Source organism: Lycorma delicatula, chromosome 11 (assembly GCF_047948215.1).
Source record: "Lycorma delicatula isolate Av1 chromosome 11, ASM4794821v1, whole genome shotgun sequence".
NCBI classification, from domain to species: domain Eukaryota; kingdom Metazoa; phylum Arthropoda; class Insecta; order Hemiptera; family Fulgoridae; genus Lycorma; species Lycorma delicatula.
In genome coordinates, this window is record NC_134465.1 from 49,403,962 (window position 1) to 49,424,935 (window position 20,974).

At 28.7% G+C, this 20,974-nt stretch overlaps 1 protein-coding gene across 5 annotated transcripts in view; it reads left to right on the forward strand.

The window, feature by feature from the left end:
* The window catches only part of LOC142332251 (transcription intermediary factor 1-alpha-like), a 127,168-nt gene that overhangs the window by 52,698 nt on the left and 53,496 nt on the right, over positions 1–20,974 (forward strand). For all 5 annotated transcript variants that reach the window (XM_075378563.1, XM_075378566.1, XM_075378565.1 and 2 more), the window contains 5 exons: positions 6,872–7,259; positions 10,968–11,203; positions 11,297–11,425; positions 16,797–16,945; positions 20,478–20,588. In XM_075378563.1, the coding sequence (XP_075234678.1) occupies positions 6,872–7,259; positions 10,968–11,203; positions 11,297–11,425; positions 16,797–16,945; positions 20,478–20,588 (1,013 nt within the window). The remainder of the gene's footprint in view (positions 1–6,871; positions 7,260–10,967; positions 11,204–11,296; positions 11,426–16,796; positions 16,946–20,477; positions 20,589–20,974) is intronic.

Consider the following 20,974-nt stretch of genomic DNA (forward strand, 5'->3'; position numbering starts at 1 on the left):
TAAGTGGAATTTGAAAACAATATTTTAATCATGTTTAATTTTTATTTTTTATTATCAGAAAATTTCAGTTGGATAATAATTAATGTTTATTTATTAACTACTTTTTTTTTTCATTCTTGAGTAAGTATTCCACTTCTTGGATCCATAAGTTTTGTTTTGTATAACAAGAAAAAAAAAGACAATGTAAATTAATGCAAAATAATTAAAGGTTATAAAACTTAATTAGTTTGTATAAAACATCTGAAAAAAAATAGTTAAAAACCTTTTTAACTTAGGGTGCAATTAAATGTTCTGATAAAAGATTGTGTTTTCTGAAGTAAAATTTTTAGAACATAAGTCTGCTATTTGTTAATTAGTAGAATAATTAGTTAAAAGAAAGGGTGAGATAATCTCTCTTAAAAGGAGTGTGAGGGTGGTGTTCAATAATGAGAAAATTGTTGCCAAATACTTTGTTTTGTGTTTGAGTGTGATTTTGTTTCTATAAAGGAGTTTTTCGAAAGGATTTTAATCGTCTTTTAAAAATCCTTAATATTCTTCTTTTTTTTAAAACACGGACTTATTTTATTTCAATGAATTCACTTTTAATAGTTACAACTAATGAAAATATGAACTAATTTTAGATATTATTAACGTATACATAAGTTATTTTATTGATGAAACACAACATTGTTAAATTCACATTATACATATATATATATATATATATTTTTTTTTCATTTGACATCAGTCACCAGTGACTTGTGCTTTATTCCTGTAGAAAAAGTTAGGGGGTTAGTCTTAGATATATTATGTTATTTTGTAGTATAGAAAATATTTAAAAAGTAATTATATTACTTACGTAATCATACTTTAATAGCGGATAATAAATGTCAGCCCTTTAAAAGGTCAATGCCAAAATATCTATTTTCGAGTCACTGGTGACACAATATACATGTTGAAAGTGGTGGGAGACATTTCCACTTTTGTGAAGTAACCTTTGTTTTCTGTTTATATTGAAAGCTGGAATAGTTACCATTAATTATATGTTTATTATATTTATTCGAGATGAGTTTTTTTGCAACATATAGTTTTTATTTATTTTAGTTTTGTTAAATTATTTAATTACTATTAAATAAAACCAGTAGAATGTTACACACTTTGCTGTCTATTTGAGTATGTAACCAAAGAAAAAGCTTTATTTCATCTGTCAGGAAGTAACATTAACATCTTTTTATACTATTTTTTAAAAAAATACAAAAAAAAAACAGTGCTTTATCCCTAAGTTTAGTCTGTTTTCTTATTTTTTATTGTTCAAACCTATTTCCTATTTAACTTGAGAGAGAATACTTTAGCATTTGGTGTTGTGGAGGTCAGGGGTTCAGGGAGGGGGATCAGTGATCTGGGTTGCCTCTATTTCGATGAGGTGTGTGTGCCTCATATTGAAGTAATTTACATGATTTTTATAAAAACCAGATTGATTAAAATTGTCGTACAAACCTTAAATCCTACTCTATACAATATGATTTATTAACTATTTTTTAACTAAAAATGGTGGCGATTATGTTGGTTAAATGAGCAGAAGAATAAATCGCATTCAGGATGTGGTTTTTATGAGCATCAGTTTGGTAAAAACCTGGACTAAGCCTGTCAATATTTTTCTTTTATATCTACATAACACAGTGGTAGGAAGTTTTATGATAAATCTTGTCTGTAATAAATTACCCCAATTCATTTACTTTTATCATTGTCTTAAATAATTTATGTAATTGGATATGTATTTCTGTAAACTTATACTATTAATTATGGTGATTTGGGCAGTGGAGACGGGTATCTTGGCCAGAACCTCGAAATTAAAAAAAAAATTAGTTTTTTCCTAGCATTTCAGAGGTACGTAATTTAGATTCTGTTGCAGTATAATTACATTGTTTTCTTACTTTCATTACGTTCTTTTCTTACAGAATTTGTTACTTTTTGTAAACTGGTTTTTTTTTTTAATGGACATTTTGTTATATAGGCCTATTCATATTTTAAATAAAAAGAAGTGAAAAATAAATTATAAATGAATTAAATAAAAACAAACTTGCTATCAAAGATTTAAGATTTTGATTTGATGATAACTTCAAAAAGTAAAAATTGAAGGAATTGAAAAAGTATTACACCTTTTTGCTGCAGTTAAAAATTAAATGCCAGTTTATTTTTTTGCAGTTTAAGGGGCACCACTTATTTTACTTGTTAGTCATTAAAACGTTGCCTGTAATCTACAGTGGTGTATCAACATTCATAACTTGGTGATCTACAGGAATCATGATTTGGGCTGTTGATGACATTTTATCTTTATTTCACATCCTTCAATTTTCATGATTGTGTTAATCTTTGAGATGTTCAGATTATTGTAAAACAATCATTTTCCATTAAATTGAATTTGTATTTCAGTACTTATTAACATTATTGTTTTACTTTTTACTTCAGTTGGTAGTAAATATAGTTAATAGTTTTTTTTTAAGCTAATAGGTTAATTGCTAATTATTTAATAAGTTTTTTTGTATATATGTATGTATTAAAATAATGATTTGATAATTAATTTTTAAATAACTGTGGTTAATTGTAAGAAGGTGAAAATGGCGAATGTAATTTGTAATGGTGATTGTTGTTGGTTTTTTATCATTGCATGATATTTTTTTACTGCAGTCTTAATTCTATTCATAATTTTGTGTGAAATCTGTAGCAAATTGTGATTTAGTTAACGCATTAATAATGCTTCTGATCACGTAGTATGTTTTCTTAGAATTTCATGCATTAATTTTTGTTTACATCATCCTGCTTTTATGGTCTCTTTTTCATAATTAAATAATTTTATGAATAGAATAATGAACAGCCAATTTTGTGAGTAGAATAATAGTAGTAAGTCATAAAATATTCCATGCGTAACTGTTCTTTAATTGTTAATCATTATTTTATAAGCATGTCTTAGATTTAAAAATGTTTAATATATTCACTTTGACAAAATTTGATCTATTGCTATTAATATGATGCAATCGTCAGCTATGTTAAGAAAAAGAGACGACTGCTATTAACGGACTATACGACGAGCAGAGATGACTGCTCGTCGTATAGTCTGTTAATAAAATCGATCTATATTTTCATCATAGTTTTTTATCTTATTGAGATATTATGAACAGATTGTTTTGTGTTTTATGAACATTTATATCAAAACGTACTATTTTTCTTGAAGTATACTAAAAAACCCATACAATATTTTGGTGTATAAATTATATTTTTAAGTATTTTATTGTGATTAAAGTGGATATGCAGTTTGGTTAAATATTCCCTTCAAATAACTAAGTTATCGTTACAAAGAATCATGCTAATTGTAAAATGGAAAAATAGTACAGTCCGTACAAATAATTTGAATCATTCATGGTTTTCTATCATAAATTTTATAAATTCACTGGTATTAAATCATACTTTTCATACTTTCACTGGTGTTAGTTGTATGAAATATATTTGCTAATATTTCCCATACAAAAGGTTGGTGCATGGGTTTGTTTATTTGATGTGCTCACACTTTTATTATAGCTGCTGTTGGTATAGAGTGGATCAGTGGTGGTACGCAGCACACAAATGAGAGTGATTTATACTTCTTGAACGATTCATTAGTTTGAACAATTTATCTAAAATTATATTTTTGTTTTTGGGATAAAAAAGGAAAACATTGGGTTAGAGCTATGTTACAAAAATCACAACTCCAGAAACAGCTAAAAATGTTAGGATTATGAAGCTTTTTGTTGTAAAAATTTTGTCATCGTTAGCATGCTGCATTCATGCTTTTAGTTACAGTTTACTAAAACATTTAACAAAATCATGTGTTGAAACATAAATCGTGTAACATTTATGCGGCAGAAATTAAAGTTAAGGATTATTTTGGGTTCAAAATTTTTATAGTGGAAGACAAATCTTATACAAAATTATTTTTTAAATCTGAATTTTTTTTCCCAATTTAAATTTATATTTGGCTTCATTATGAACAATAAATTAAAAATTTTAGCGAATAAAAAGAGTAATTTTTCTAATATAATAAAAATGTAGCAGAATTAAATAAACCATTAAAGAACAGCTGCAAAATTTTTTATTGATACATAACATGATGCTGTTATCACTAATCATTGATTTGTCCAAGAGTTCAAAGTTGATAAAACTCTAGAGTGTTTGTCAACCTTGTAATTGTACATTTGTTCATTACTAAATATGTTTCTTTAAATATGAGTCTGATGCCATTTTCACATTAAAATATATATTCAAGTACAGACATGTCAAACCATCCTTAACGGGCCAAAAAAAGACTAGAATAATTGTCTCTAATTTGAACAAGAAATGTACTGACTGCTCATGTACTGTGTAAAATCCAGAACTGACATCATTTTTAGAGTCAACATTTATAGCACCAGATGTGCAAGATAAGAATGTCAAGCATAATTTACTCTTGGATTTACAAATTCATTTACTTAAAAATCTAAATGATCAGATCTATTTTGATTTTATAAATACAATGAAATATTTAGCCTCAGGAGGATATCCTTGCTTACTGCATCACTCATCCTGACATACAAAACGTGTGATGTTTACCTTATTTTTCATACTTATGCTTCCTGTTTTTTTAAGGATGAGAATGGCCATACTGTTAATTGTCATCAGAGCTTTATCCTAGTCATCAGCTGTGGCAAATGATTTTATTCTAATGCTATGTCAGTAATACATTGATAGTTGCCTACTATGGTTCCAACAGGAACTTTGTGTAGAATGAATCCCTATGGAATGTTGAAGAAATGTTCCTGAGAATATTTCTCTTGTAATGGTCATGCCTGGACTGCCCTGTATGCTCATCTAACTTTTCTATGTGTGACAACAATAGATTCTCTGATAATGTGAAAGAAATTGTGGTTGTTATATTTAAAATAGTTATATTAATTGATTAAAATAATATATGCACTGCCTTAACACTGCTTTTACAATTAAAAATTATCTTAGTAGAATTTTATTTTTTAATTATTTTCTATAGAAATGTAGTTTTTAATCATTTGTACCAAATTTTATTAAAATGTTTTTGACCGTCTTGATAATTACTATTTAAAAACTACCGACAAAAAAAAATTAACATTTTAGGAACCAGTATTCATTCCATATCATAGATATGGAATGAGTAGTTAGTATTTTTTTTTAACTGCTTTTCATTGATATTATAATTTTATTAAACTGGTCTAAATCTGACAATTATTATTATTTTCAACAGGATTTGAATTAGTGTAAAGGGGGACCGGACCCCCTCTTTTGAGAGGGGGTCCCTAGGTTATTGGTTTTATCTATGGAGCGCCGACTTATAAGTTTACATAAGTTGTTTTTAATTACCTACTATGAACAAATTATAATAAGATCTTTTTTTAGATATTTATTGTTCAAAAGTAGAGAATTTAATTAAAAAATTTGGTTAGTATCCATATTGAGATAAAGGTTTCATTAATTTTCATAGCTGCAGTATTTTCTTACAAAATTTTAAAGTTTGTTTGATCTGTTTTTAACCATTCACCTAAGTAAAAAGGTGCAGGAGTTTGGCCTGGAAAATAACTTAAGAACGTAAGGTTAAGAAAACTAATGATACATGCTTATGTGTGTATTTAAACTATTTGGTAATATATAATGAAATAAGTCTTTAAATTTTTAAGAAAAATTGGATTTATGAAAGAAGCGAGATAATGAAGTTTTCCCATTGCTTTTTAATTTTTAGACAGAAAGAAGACTGAATGTTAAATTTAGGAATGCAATAATTATCCAAGGAGGTAAGAATAGAGAAAGAAAGAAAGAGAGAGAGATATAGAGAGAGGGGGTGGGAGAGAGGAAATAATTTTGAAGACATTTTTCTTTTTATAGAAAGAACAAATATGAAGACGTACGTAAGGCATGAATTTATTGTTAAATATTAATTAGGTTAAAAATAAATTATACCAAAGCAAAGTATTTGAAAGAAGGTTAATGAGGAATAATTATTCATGATTTTGTAACAGAAGTTACAGAATTTTGCTGTTTAAGAGTAAAATTAAGAAGAATGTATAAAGTCATCCACATCAATTGGCATCAGTCTACGGATGTCAGAAGCAGACTGGGACAAGACAAGATTACTTTTTTTGCAGATAAAAGTCTGTTAATATCTAAAAATTAGAAAGATATTGTTTAAAATATTTGTGGGGTGTAACAACGTGGACAGTAGAGAAAGCAGAAGGAAAAAGAATCTTTGCTTTTTAAAATATTTGTTTCAGGAGTATGAAATGAAGAGGAAATTTAGTTAAATTTGGTAATAAAAGGATGTATAGAGGATTAAAACCGTAGAGTAAGACAAAAATTGGAATACATAAAACATAATTGAGGGTGTAGGATGTAGTAAATGTGTTTGAGCACAGAACAAAGGAACAGAATGTAGTATCCAATCAAACTATTCAAATGGCCTTGATTCATAAAGAAAGTAACTGCAGTTTAAATTTAGTTATGGGGTAGTATAATAATAATAATAAGTTAAAATTTTGGTACTGCACTATGAAAGTGCCTCCTCATTAATGTTAACTATATTTACTATTTATTGAATCGATTTGTGATAATTAAATAACTGCTATTCAAAAAAGCATTACACAAACATATAGATATGTTTATATATATATATGTAATATAAAATTTCAGTTTGACAAAAACATACTCTAGAATAATAAAATTTGCAAAATAGTACATATAAAATACTTAACATTTTGTCTTGCTTAATAATTCGACTTGAATAATTAATGTTATTTTTGAATTAATTTATCAATTACTCCCAAAACAAAAATTATTAAAATTCCTTCTTGCTTTACAGAATGCGGTAACTGAGAAGAAAGACACCGAAGATAATATGGATCAAGGGACAAGTCGTAATTCATCGGACAATAATCAACATAGTGTTACAATACAGCCGGCGATTAGAATTAAAACAGAACCGGAACCGCATCCGGTTCTTGGTGGAAGAAGTAATAGTAATAGTAGCATTAATGGATCGGTAGTCGGTTCAGAAGAAATAACAGCGAGTTTAACTTCCGGTGATGAAACTCCAACGAACCCGTGGATTTCGGTTAAATGTGTTTTCTGTAGCAATATATTAACTGGTAGTGATGATCCAAAATTGCTTGAATGTTTACATGCTGCTTGTGCTATTTGTATTAGTGCAAGACTTAAAGAACAAGTTCATGCTGATGCTGAGATTGTTGGTAAGTAATAATTTTTTTTTACAGTTTTTATGTCTTAATACAAAATTATGTTTATATTTTTAAAAAATAAACCATCTTAATTATCTTTGAGAGAGATTTTGTAGTATTTAAATAATCCTAATCGCTAATTAAAATTTGTCACATTATTTTTTTTTTATTAAGCTAAAGATTTAAGCTTCTGTCAGATTTGATTTACTAAGCATTTGGCACTGTTGGTATTAATGCAATTGTGTTAATCCTAGTACTTTCAGAGCTGTTACTTTTATCTTCAGGGATATTCAGGGATGTTAAAATTCAAATCAACAATAGTTTTTAATATTGAATTGTTGTGTTTATAATAGTCGGTTAAGAATAAATTAATTTATATGTCAATAAGACAGTAGCGTCATGTTTGTAAGATGTTTGAAACTATATAGTTTTCTATTGTATGAGACTAATTTATCACTATTGACAACATTATCACTATTGTTGAGGCTAATTTTTCTTTAATTAGTTATAACAAAGAAAAATAAGGCTTTCATTTAATGGTTTGTCTGTGCAAGAATTAGTGGTTTAAAGATTATAAGTAATGATGTTTCTGATACTACAGAAGTTTTGTTGAGTAGGAATTTCTTGAAGCACTCTATATCTTAATTTGTTTTTCAGTCAGTTGGATAATGTTTGTGAATATCTCTTTCTGGATACTAATAAATGAAATTCCTCAAATTTTCGTTTAATAAATCTGTAGAGAAGTAATAAGTCATCCCCTGCTTTTTACTTTAGGTACTGCAGCAGCTAAATAGAATTGCTGTTATTATAAAAATGTAAATACATATTTTTCTTGATATTTCCTTTGCAACATAGTAAACAAAATTGTGGTTTTGTTTTTATTTAGTAAGTTGCACTAAAATTTAGTGGCTCAAATTTTGATGATTGTTTTTGTTTATTTGAATATATAACTATAAAGAAGGTTCAAATTGAATTTATTTATTAATAAAAATTAATATTATTCTAACTTTATCATTCTTATCTGATTTATTATTTAGCTTTGTCAATTCAAAGAAAACCCTTTATCAAAGGGGATGCTAAAAGTATAATAGAATGAGAAGCTATTTTAACTCTAGAACATTCAGCAGAAAACCCAGCTTCACTGCTCATCTGCTGTCTGAGGAGACCGTTGGTACTTGTAGTGGGAGGACCCCTCCTTATAACAGGAGCATGTTACAAAGAGTGAGGTCCTCCCTTCTTATAAAATACTCCTTCCCTTCATTTGTTTGCTGCTTGTTCTTATTAGAAGTTATTTAATATATTCAATCATTATCAGCTCTACCACAGGGAGGTGAATATCAAGATTTTCCAGTCACTAAATCGGGGGAACGTAAAAGAATTTGCTAAATTTTCTAGTACTTTTAGAAAGGAATGTCAAATGATATATCAAGATCTATTGTTAAAGCTTACTGTGATGAGAGTGCAGCAACCTTTTAATTAGTCGTTCATATTTTAAATCCAGTTAATTAGTAAAGCATTCCATAGACGTAGACTTACACATGAGCATATTTGTATTACATTGTTTGATCACTTTATATACCTAAGCATTAATTTTACTTTCATTAATTTTGTGATTTCTTTATTTTCTTTATTAATTATTGTGATATAATTAGACAAATGCTATCTTATAATTAGGCAAATATTGTAATATTTCATAAAAAGATATATGTACAAAAAAAAAAATAAAATGAATAAAAATTATAGTTAAGATTAAGTATAAGTAATACAGGTTACCATTTATGAAATATAACTTGGAGTGTTCATAAAGTATGGCATCCCTTAAATAACTTTTCAAATATTAAACATAGAAAAATGAATATGTAGTAAATGTTATCACTTTGAAACATCTGCTTTTTCAATTTGAGACATCACACTAAAAATAAAGAAAAGTTAACTAAAAGGTTTGGAAAAAGTGGTGGGGTTGTAACATATTTTAAAAGGATTGAAAAACAAAAGTCGTAAAAACTTTGGACTACAAAAACCATAAGCAAAATGGCAGCCATCTAATGTTTTTTTATTTGTAATTTTAAAAGTGGGCAAATAGTGATCTCATACCGAACAATAGATTTTGAGGTAGAAACATCTGATAAATTATATTTTTTCAGTGTTCCTCAGTTTAATAGTTAAGTACTGTTGACCGCTTTTAAAACTAGTGGTGAAAAGTTGGCCATCATTTTAACAAGTATTATCATATAAATAAATTTATGTCAAAATGTTCATTTTTCAATGTTCTTTAAAACAAGATCTCAAAAATTTCTAACTGAAAGAATTATGAAATCTTATTTTAAAGAGCATGGAAAAATAAAAAACATTGCCTTGTCTTCTGTTGTCTTTTTTTTGTACAACAATAAAGTAACAAGTGAAATTTTATAAAAAATACAGTTTTCTGATCGTAAATAAGTTTTTTGTTACCAGGCATACATAAATATAATAATTACCAGACTATAATATATAACATACTAATATAACTATATAACTCTAATATAATATACAGCTATAATGATATAACATACTTATAAAATATGTTTTTTAAAATAAAATTTCATTTTACGATCATTACATTTATGCGGTGATGGTAATATTTCACATGTCATAATATAATATTAGTCATTTTATGAAACTCTTCAGATGCAAAAACAAAATGAAATTACATTTTTTTAAATGTGTAATTGTTGCAGTTATATAAACATTATATACTACATAAAGCTTACTGCAGTAAATAAAATAAATACAATTGATCTCATGACTGCCAGAAAATTGGAACCAAATCATAATAATGTTTAATTTTTCATATGATGCTGTTATCAGTAAAATTTTCAGTTATTTGACGATATAAAATTTTATTTGGTATTTGCAAAGGAAGTCTGGTACCGATAAAAAAAAGACATCAGAGATAAGGAAAGTGAAGGGCTGTTTATTTAAAAGGAAGCAGAATAAATGACTATTAAAAAAAACATGGTGTAATGCTTTAATAAAAAAATAAATTTTATAGTATCTCTAGTGTTAATTATGGGAACGGATCGGGGTGGTAAATTGTCTATTTATTTATTTTGTTACTGAATTGAATATTAGATGAACCAAAGCCATTATCATGTTTTCCCCCTATAAATAATTCAATTTTTACAGTTTTCATAAGCTGTGACTTAAGTTTGGAAATGACTACATGTGTTGTTGATGCTGTTTATTTTTTTAATTCTCTATGGATGTGAAGATATGACCAACCTTTGTTGTAATATTATATATCAACTAGTTAAGTTATATGAGCTAGTGTACATGAAAGTGACTAGTACTTTGTGATTGATAGAGCCGGGTTGTTAATTATGTTATCTAATATTTACTCTATGTTCACCCTTTTTTTGAATTGGTTTACCTTATAAACAATCATTTGAAGTTTGTGGAATAGCATCACTATAAACCCTACCTCTAAAAACTACTTTGTATATTCATTGGTATAGTAATACTCTTACATTTAATGCAAAAAAAATTATAACTTTGTCGTACTTATTACTAAACCTTTTAGTTACAATGTTGATATGCTACTGTCTATATAATCATTTCTAAAAATAAATTTTCTTATGTTTTATATATGCACATGTGCGCGCGCGTGCACACACACACACAAATAGAAGTTTTTATAATTGAAATATTGTATTAATCTTTCTCCTTTTCTTTTTTTTTTAGGTGAAAACAGCGTACTTTGCCCAATATGTAACGTATTATGTCGGGAAAGTATGATAATAGAGAATCATTTCCTATCTGAATTACCGTCTGCTCCGATTACTGGAGACGGATCAGATGGCTCAGAAGGAAATGAGAGTAAATTAAATGAATTAAAATGTGGCAGTTGTCCTGAAATGGCAATCGCTACTAGTTGGTGTGTGGAATGTGCTGAATATATCTGCGATGGATGTGTGCAGGTAAAAAATAATCTTTTAAACATATTTTTATTGTTTTTTAGAGTGTAATTTATAAAAATTATGTTATTCTAAGTTTTTGTTTTTGTGTTTAAGGCTCATCAGAGATTGAAAATTACTAAAGAACACACAATAAAGCCAAAAGAAGAAGGTGAACCGGAAAGTCAGAATGTACAAGCCGGTGGGACTCTACCTAAAAGCATTTTTTGTTCTGTTCATAGTCAGGTGAGAAATATTTTTATTGATCTCATTTACAGGCAAATAGAAAATGTGTTATATGATAAACTAGCTGAAAACCAGTTTGCTTTCAAAAAAAGCATTATTTCAAAGAAGGCCATCCTTTCTCTTAGACCGATCGTAGGAAGTAGGGTCTATGACAAAACCCATCTACATTGCGTATGCAAAATCTAGTGAATACATTGTTAAATGTATTATAGCGGACAGAGAAAGAAGATATATGTATAATCTTTTTAAGAAGATGAAAGGCTATTTGTGATGTAGATATAGTCTGCTTTTCCACTGCTTTACAGCCTGCATATAAAGGAAAGAATACAGGAATTAATTAAAAGTAATAACTACTGAAAGTGAAAAAGTAAGATAAGTGACACCACAACAGAAATATGTAGTTATTATATATATATATACAAATATAAATTAGTATTTAATATAAATGTAAGAACATGAACAACATTGTTTTTTTAAATATTTGTGTTTAGCGCAGCACTTTTATGATGTGAAGTATGGATAATAGAAAAGGCAGAAAGTAAAAGATTAAAGGTTTTACAGGCATTAAAGAAGGCTGTTTGCAATTTATGTGGATTATTTAAATATAAAATAAAGAAGATTTAAGTTAAGTAGGAGAGTAGAGAAATTGAGAGAAATTTTTAGCAGACTTAAAGAAAGAAAGAGACTTAAAGAGAAATTAGATAATATGTTTTACAGTGCATTCAAAAAGTAATTATATACTTATTTTACACTAGTATAACAAGACGTAACATAAACTTACAATTTTGGATACAATTTTCTTCTTGTTCTCGAAAACTCTCAAGTTCATGTGGAATGATCTTAGTGAAATCACAAATAGGAGATTGTAAAGTTTGTGGAGGGTGCGGCATGGTTTCTTGATATTATTTTTTTTAATCCCAGAAGTAAAAATCTGGTGAGCTTAAGTCTGGAGAACAAGGTGTCATAAGCCCTTAGAAATAAATCGAGCTCTTTGAACTTGTTGCAGTAATTTTATGGACTGCCTGGCTGTAAGCGCGTGATCATACAATCTTGTTGAATCCAAGCATTATTATTTCATCCTTGGTTAGCTTTCCCATGAACTGGTGATTTATTTCGCTATAATAAGCTGAATTTATTGTTTCTTCAAAGAATATTGGGATGACTATTCTCCTGAATTTTGCAGTCCATACCCTAATCTTCTGGTTATGAGAGGAATTTCATATACAGGGTGTGAATTGTCAGCAGACCATTAACATGAATTCTGTATGTGTACATACCTTGATGACAAAAGGAATCTGTATCGAAAACAGATTATCATCAGAATTGTCTTCTAGAAACTGTTAAAACCATTCACAGTATTGAATTTGCTTTCTGTAGTTTGTGGCTTTATATGAGGCTGAGACTAAGCTTCTAATGGACTACCTTGTTTTCAGTGCAACACTGATGTTTTTCTGTTGGGACAACATTCGCATGGAGTTTAGGACTATGTTGCATATCAGCTGATATAGCTTGCAATTTTCCTTCATCATAGTTCTGTAGACGATGATACTTTGCTCAAAATTCTTTACAAATCCCATCTTTCTTAAGTTTTTTGACAGCTCTGTTACACTGTGTTGATTAGGAACGAGTGATCTGGATATTTAGTGGAAAAGTAGTGTAGTGTGTGTACACATGCATACACCAAAATTCTTAATTAAACTCTAAACAAAACTCTAAATCTTAAAACAAATAGTTTTTATAATTAGTGAACTTTGAATTTGTTACTGTTTTATAATTTTTAAATTATTTTGAATGAATATGCAAATTCTACCATCCAGTACTGGAATGATGTAATACTCAAAACAATTATTTAATATTTTTTTTAGTTACAATATATAAACAAAAAAATAAAATTATAAACCTCCAAATCATATTGAAGATGATGATTTAATTATAAAAACATAATCAAGTACAATATAATGGCTGGCAGTAATGACTTTAAATATTGCATCATTCCAGTACTGGACAGCATAATTAGTGCATTTGTCCATAATTATTTGAAAGTTTTTAAAACAGTAATAATTTTAATAAGTCAAAATTTACAAATTATAAAAACTAGTTGTTTTAATTTAATTATAGAATTAAATATCTACTGAAAATGCAGGATCCTGTAAAAATCAATTCTTGGAATTAATATGGCAAATTTTAACTTATATTTATATATTATAGTAACAGGTGTTTCAAAAGGACGCAACCCTAAGATTAAGTTGGCAGAAGTCACACCTTACATGTCAGTTGGCAACACTGTACTCAAGGCTAGCAGCTTATAAGAGTTGAAATGTCCTTTTTATACACAAGTGCTATACCAGTATAAATTTATTTATTGTATTAACTATATCGTTTACCAAGGATGAATATGTATTTATTATTGAGATTGTGCGTATAAATCTTATGAGTGAGCGAAAGGCGTGTTTCAGGTAAAATTTCCCTATTCATCAGTTACACTAATAAGTCGAAAATGTCATGTTTGATTAATAAATTTTGCAAGACTGGAGTGTACATGATTGGAAAAACACAGATCGACCGTCACTGTTAACAGTACAAGTTCTGGAGGATGTGAAAGAAGATTTGACTTGCTCAGAAAATTACCTTCACAGGCCGGTCTTTCACTATCTACAGCTTTCAGGGCTATTAAAAAATTAAAGTTGCATGCTTATCAAATTGGTGTCATTCAAGAACTGAAAGAATTAGAACATGGAATATGTATACAGTATTGTCAGTTTCGTTTTCTTGTTGATAATGTTATTGAAATTTTGGATGATGCTTATTTCAGCAATGAGGCACGATTTCACTTGGATGGTTACACAGCAGCGAAAACTGCTGAATATGGAGCACTGAAAAACCTCGTGTGTTTCAGGAACAACCATTACACGCATGTAAAATTGGTGTTTGGTGTGCAATCTCCTGACATCGTGTAATAGGGCTTTTATTTTTTGAAATTTTTAGACTGGTTTATCGCAATTAATTGAGCAGTTCATTGCCATGTTAGATTTATACAAAGGAGAACTGTTGGTTCCGGCAGAATAATGCAATGCGCGTCATACTTAATTTTTGACATTTGATAAGAATAGGAAAATAAATTACTTAGATGTTTGTATCGAAATTGATAATAGGAATAAAAATAATCAACTCATAACTTCAGTACATAGGAAACCCACAACCAGCAAAACCACCATACATAGATATTCAAATCATCAGTGGTCACATAAAGTTAATGTATATACGAACATGGTTATAAGAGCAATCAATTACACAAATGGAAATAATAATAAATAAAGGAATAGATATTATTAAACAAATTGTTAAATGTAATGGTTATAATGAATCTTTAGTAGATGTATATTTATGTATATACTGTTAATATTGTTAAAAACACAAGGGTGTATGATAAAAATTTATTTAAACTTGCATATACCAGACAAACAACCATTTAATAAAACTTTAAAAAAATAATACACGTACTGCTAAATATGATTTATATAATTTGTTTGGTATTTATAAAATAAAGTGCAATGATTGCATTTTAAAACAAAAACTTTTTTTAATGGGCGACCGTATTTATGTAGGGAAAACCACTACATCCTTTAAAACTATATTTGGCGAACACTTTAGATATTATAAAATTGGGTTTCTGATCATCTTAATAATGTACATTCATACAAATTTATAAGTACTGGAAATTAAGAAATACAATATTAATACAAATAATAGGGTTTTTGACATTTTAGAAAGATTTTACATATATAAATAAAAAAGTAAGTTTAATTTGTTTCAACCTACATATACAGGGTATGAGGATAACACATCATAAAAGCTGCTGTAGATAGCAGCACTTGACATTGATATTTCAACTGTGTAAGTCACATAACTTTGGCTAAGGTAGTCTACATGGATTTATATTTTGTTTTTATTATTGATTTCAATTTTAATTTGAATTTTATTAATGACTTTATATTTTATGTATATGCAATTTTAATTTTAATTTACAATTTCAAAATTTTTTAATATTAAAAAAATTTAGTTTTATTTCTGTTTTGATTTAAGTGAAAGGGATCTTTTAACAGTTTTAAATCTCATGCATAGTATAGGGTTTTTTATTTTAATATGTAATTTGAAACCAATGATTTGAAAAATTATGTAGAGCAACTGATACTGCGCGGTACTCGTGAAAGCGCTCTTACTTGAGTTTTGGAATAAGGTAGGTGTCATCCTATTTTACTTTATTAATTCTGTACTTGGATTGATCAATTATATATATAATTTTTTCATTAAAAAAAGTTTTATTAGTGTAGTAACAGTTGCAGTGTAGAGTTTATATCATAGGTTTTATACTCCATTCTTTTGTTGGTGAATAGAAAAATTTTCATATTCAATAAGGTACCATTTTTTTGACTAATTTTTCATTTGTGATCTAGTTTTTTTTTTTTGTTATGTCTGAGAAACAGGTCAAGAGTACTTGGAAGTAAGCCACATTTTATACTCTTGTCATTGCATTTAAAACAGAATACAAGCAGCTTTATTTGTATCACATCTTTAAAGCAATATAAGAAAATTTTCTTGTTTTAATCAGAATAATTCTGTATTCTATATGAAATTGATTGATACAGTCGTGCAATATTAGGTCTGAAGTTTAAATTACATACTACTCCCCCTTTGTGTGTATGAATGGGTTTTAATGTATCTATTAATCGGCTGTTTTTAATTTGTCAACATCAAAACTGTAAAATTGTGAAGTGACTGTAAGTGATTGCCTAGTGAATTACTTTCATTTTAATTTATAGCAAAAATACATTTTATGGTTGACTAAGTATTTAACCATAAAATGGTTAACTACCGTTAATAATTGGTTACAATTATTAATTGTATAAAATTAATATTATTGGGTTTTAATTTATGAATTTGTTCATGAACACTTTTCAGATTATTTCATTATAGCTCATGAAGTTAGCTATTACTATAAAAGTCCACATCGGAATTAAAAAGTGGTAGTATGCAATATTAAATTTAAAAATGTATATTGTTGTTTATATTTTTTGAAAGAAGAATTTTGAATTAAATTTTTTAATTTTCTAATAGATTCACAGGTTCTCTTACGTTCCTGTATTGGTAGAAGTAAAAAAAAAAGTTTTATTACTATTTCCAAAATTAGTCTGCTCTGTTCCCTCTCAATTCTAGATACAGAATGTTTAAACAAAATCTTAGTTATGTTAATACTATAAAGTTAAAGAAAAGCTGTATATGGCAAAAGACCCTAAATATATGCTCATTATTTTAAACTTATTGCTTTTCACTTTAGTATTTATTTCAATTTCAGTATTATTTTTTTTTATAGGAAAGATTGACTTTATTTTGTGAAGCATGTGATAGGTTGACTTGTCGTGATTGCCAGTTGACTGAACATCGAGAACATAAGTATAAATTTATAAATGAAATTGCAGCTGAAACTAGAACATTAATATCTGGACTTTTGGCTGAAGTTACGTAAGTAATTAATCTGTTGTTGTTTTGTGTTTTTTTATCATTTTTATTTTTATATTCCTAAAGTAAGAGTAATACTGTATTAAATTAATTTAGATGGGTGTACATTATGACAAAATAGATTCTAGCACTGATTAATAATATATTATTACTTTCCCAGTTATAGCTCTGTTGCTTCTGCATTACTTTTATTGCAGAGCTATAAAATTAATGTGTAGTGATGGGCCAGAATTTTGGGTATTGGGTATTTGCAAAAATGACATTTCAAGACATCTTGTTAAAAAAAAAAGTATTGGAATTTCTGGAAGGTGTATGTATTAATGTATGTATGTGAGTAGTTGGCCTTTATTTTAATATTCCCAAAATAGCTCAAAAAATTTCTTTTTAACTGGATTTTGGTGGCATAAACTTTTAACAAAATTAAAAAAGGAGGGTTGTAGAGTTATTTTACTCTTTGTGTAGTGGTTGTAGAAAATTGAGCTTTTGAATGATGAAAGTACTTGGTAAGATATATATATTCACATACACACAAGGGTGCAAGGGTGAATCAAATTTAAAGAGTGATTTTGCTATTATACGCAGCAAGCAGTTCCAAGCTGGTTGGCAGAGTGGGTGGGGGGGATTATTAGAGTGGGGGAACCAGCTTGGTTAACTCCTCCACTCTGTTCTGCATGAGTGAGTACAGTCTGTTTTACATGTACAGCCATGAGTGAACTAGAGGTTCTGTCATCAGTACAGCCATGCTACACTGTCCCAGAACCAAGTGTATATATGTGCTAGACAATTTAAGGGCAGGTGAGAAAGTTTGGAAAAGACAAGTCATAATCTATGCCCAAGGTCACAATTGACAACATCTGTGCTTGTTCACTGCTGCAGAAATTGTGTCAAGTGGGTATCAGCTATGGGAGTTTTCAAGTGTTCAATCCATTATTACTGATCATTTTGGCTTTAGACAAATTAGTGCTCAATGGGTTCTGAGGTGGTTGACCTAAAAATCAAAAACTGGTCAGATTGGAGATCTTGTGAGAGACTTCTGAATTGATTTTGGCAAGAAGGGGATGATTTTATGAGGCGCATTGTCAGATGGGATGAGACAAGAGTTCATGATTACACAGAGCCAAAAATGGCAAGTAAGGAGTAGTGAAGGAAAAATGAGGGCTGCACATTGAAGGCCAAAACCCATCTTGTCAGCCAGAAAAGTTTTTTTTTTTGATTCAATTCAAAAGTTGACATTGATTTTATCTGCAGTCAACAAATGGTGAGTGTGACTTACTATTACCAGCTGCTGCAGTCAACAAAAGCTGCCTACCAAAACAAGATTGAGTATGCCTATCAGAAATATCATCCTTCTCCTGACAATGCCAGGCTGCACACCGCGATTTTGGCAAGGAATAAATTGGATAAAATTGAACTGGGAAACCCTCGACCACTCTCCCTACAGTCCAGATTTGTCCTCCTGTGACTATTTCTTGTTTGCACCCTTGAAAGAATTGCTTGGAGGGGAATGATTAAAAAACAATGAAGACGTCTAGGAGCGTTGTGCACAATTGGTTGACAACTTGTCCTCAAACTTTTTATGAATAAGGAATATTCAAGCTTCCAAATTGTTGGCAGAAGTGTGTAGATTGTGCAGGAGACTATGTAGAGAAATGATGAAGATATGAATTGTGTATATTATTAATCAATAAATCTTTAAAAGAATAATCTTCAAAAATCATTAAAAGAATCTGATTGTCATAGAGGGAGGTAATAGGTTTAAGATAGAGAAAATATGTATTAAGAGAACTGTGGAGAGAAGAGGTGTTTGATAGAAAATTATATAACATTAGAAATGGTGCATTGATTGAAGAAAATGGTTGAGATTGACTTACACTCAATTCTAGTAATCTGGTGTGGGATTTAAACATTTATTTATTTAGTTCATTTCAGTAAAAATTTTTCAAAGTTTTTTTAGCAAGTTTAAACTATGAAAAATATACTTTTATTCTCACCAATCTTTTATTTTAATTTTAGATAATTGAGGATATCCAGAATGGATAAAATCACCTTTTGGGAATGCTCCATGTCTTACATGTTACATCTCCAGTGTAAAAAGTGTTGAAATAAAAATAATTATTTTGTTACTTATTCTACCTTGCATTCCATTTGTAGCTTTAGACAACTGCAAGGAGTCGGAGAAATCAAAATTCAAAATATAAAATTGTAACTGAAGATTTTTGTATTAAAAAAAGTATAATGAATGCAATTATTTTACTTAATTTGTTACTAGTATTTTATTATTATGTTACATGTTTTTTGATTTACATAACTTGTCAACCAAAATAAACTTTTATGAATATAACAGTGAAGGGGTTGTGATAAAACAGGTTTTTAATGACTGCGACCCTCCCTAAAAAAAGCGCTGTGATTATTTCCTCAAATTTGAGTCTGCTCGTCCTACAGGCCTTGGATCCATGTGCCCATTTAATTTGATATGAAAAAATACAGCTTCACTTTTTATCTATGTTTATGATAAAAATGTATTTATGTTCTTTTCATAAAACTATATTTCTCATTCATAATAAAAAAATTGAGGTATGAAGACTGTATTGTGGATTATACTTAGACAATATACTTCCAAGACATATTCATGTAACTGAATATGTCATGTGTGATCAATGTTTGAATGCATGAATGTTGAAATAAAACAAACATTTTTTAGAATGTAAAAGCTTGGAAGTTGAACATACCTCAGATTTTATTATGTCTTTATATGGAAATAACTTCTGCTAAAACCAGATGCCAAAATAAATTCTTCTGCTAAAAACAGATAAATTTAGAATTTGGTTTTATATTTTTGAGAAATGATAAACGATCACCAACTTCCCATGCCGGACCAAATTTTTTTTTAAGAACATATGTTCTATATCATAATATTTCAGTAAAAATTGTTACCTGCTTAGTATGTAGATTGTATCATCTGGCAAAGAGGCCATCAAGTGAATCTATGATCCTGCATGAATTTGTTAATTTAATTAATGCAAGCAGTGTGAAGGTATATTATATTTTGAAAAAAGAAAACATGCCAATCTTACAGTCCCTGACATGTGATATTGGTACTGGACCTATTAACAAAAACATCACTACCATAGCATAGCCTGATGCCAGTATCAAGTACAGGGTGTGTAGGGAGGGAGGTTTAGTAACAAGTAGTAAGGGTGCAATATGAATATGCTTGCAGGAATGCCTGGTATATAAATCAAACTAATTTACATCAATAGGAGTTGAAGGATGCCCAGTTTTATCCATAAGGGATTTTAGCTGTTCACCTTCATTCATAAGAATTTTATAGGAAATAGATTACAATTACTTCTTCGTTCAGGGGATTTTCTTCCTTTTGGGGTGTTAGATGATCCCAATGCAGTATTACAGATTGAACCAGTGAGACTGTTACTGCACTCATGATAAAAGTTTTTTTGTTAAAAACGTGTTTGTAGATTTTTGCAAAAATTTCATTCTCTCATTATGATTTTTTTTTCTGTTTTCCTTTTTACAGTTATAAACGATGCTTACTGAGGAGTGCTATGAAAGTTATTGATGACAGACAAAGACTAATATTAGAAAAGAAGAAGGAATTAGTTAATGAAATAACACAGATGGTTGTTAAGTAAGTATTATTGACATGTTTGAATTTTCTTTTTCAGCAGCCAGTTTTTTTTTAGATTTACAGTTATTCTTATTGTTTTTATTGTGCTACAATCCTAAATGAACCTGGTCTCTTTCAACAATAAGCCTCTCCAGTGCATTTTATGTTTTGTCTTCTTCCAATCCATTATCCCTCACTCCAGTATTGATGCTCTAAGAATTACTACTTGGCACTGATACTTCCATTAAGACTCAATAATCACTGTTACACCTCTATTTAGTTTTAATTATGTTAGTGCTCCTTGATATGTTTCAGGTTTCACATAACCACCCAGTTGTAGATGAACATAATTTAATATTTTGCCTGGGATTAATCTGTGCAATTAAGATAGTTTTATAGAAGTGGTG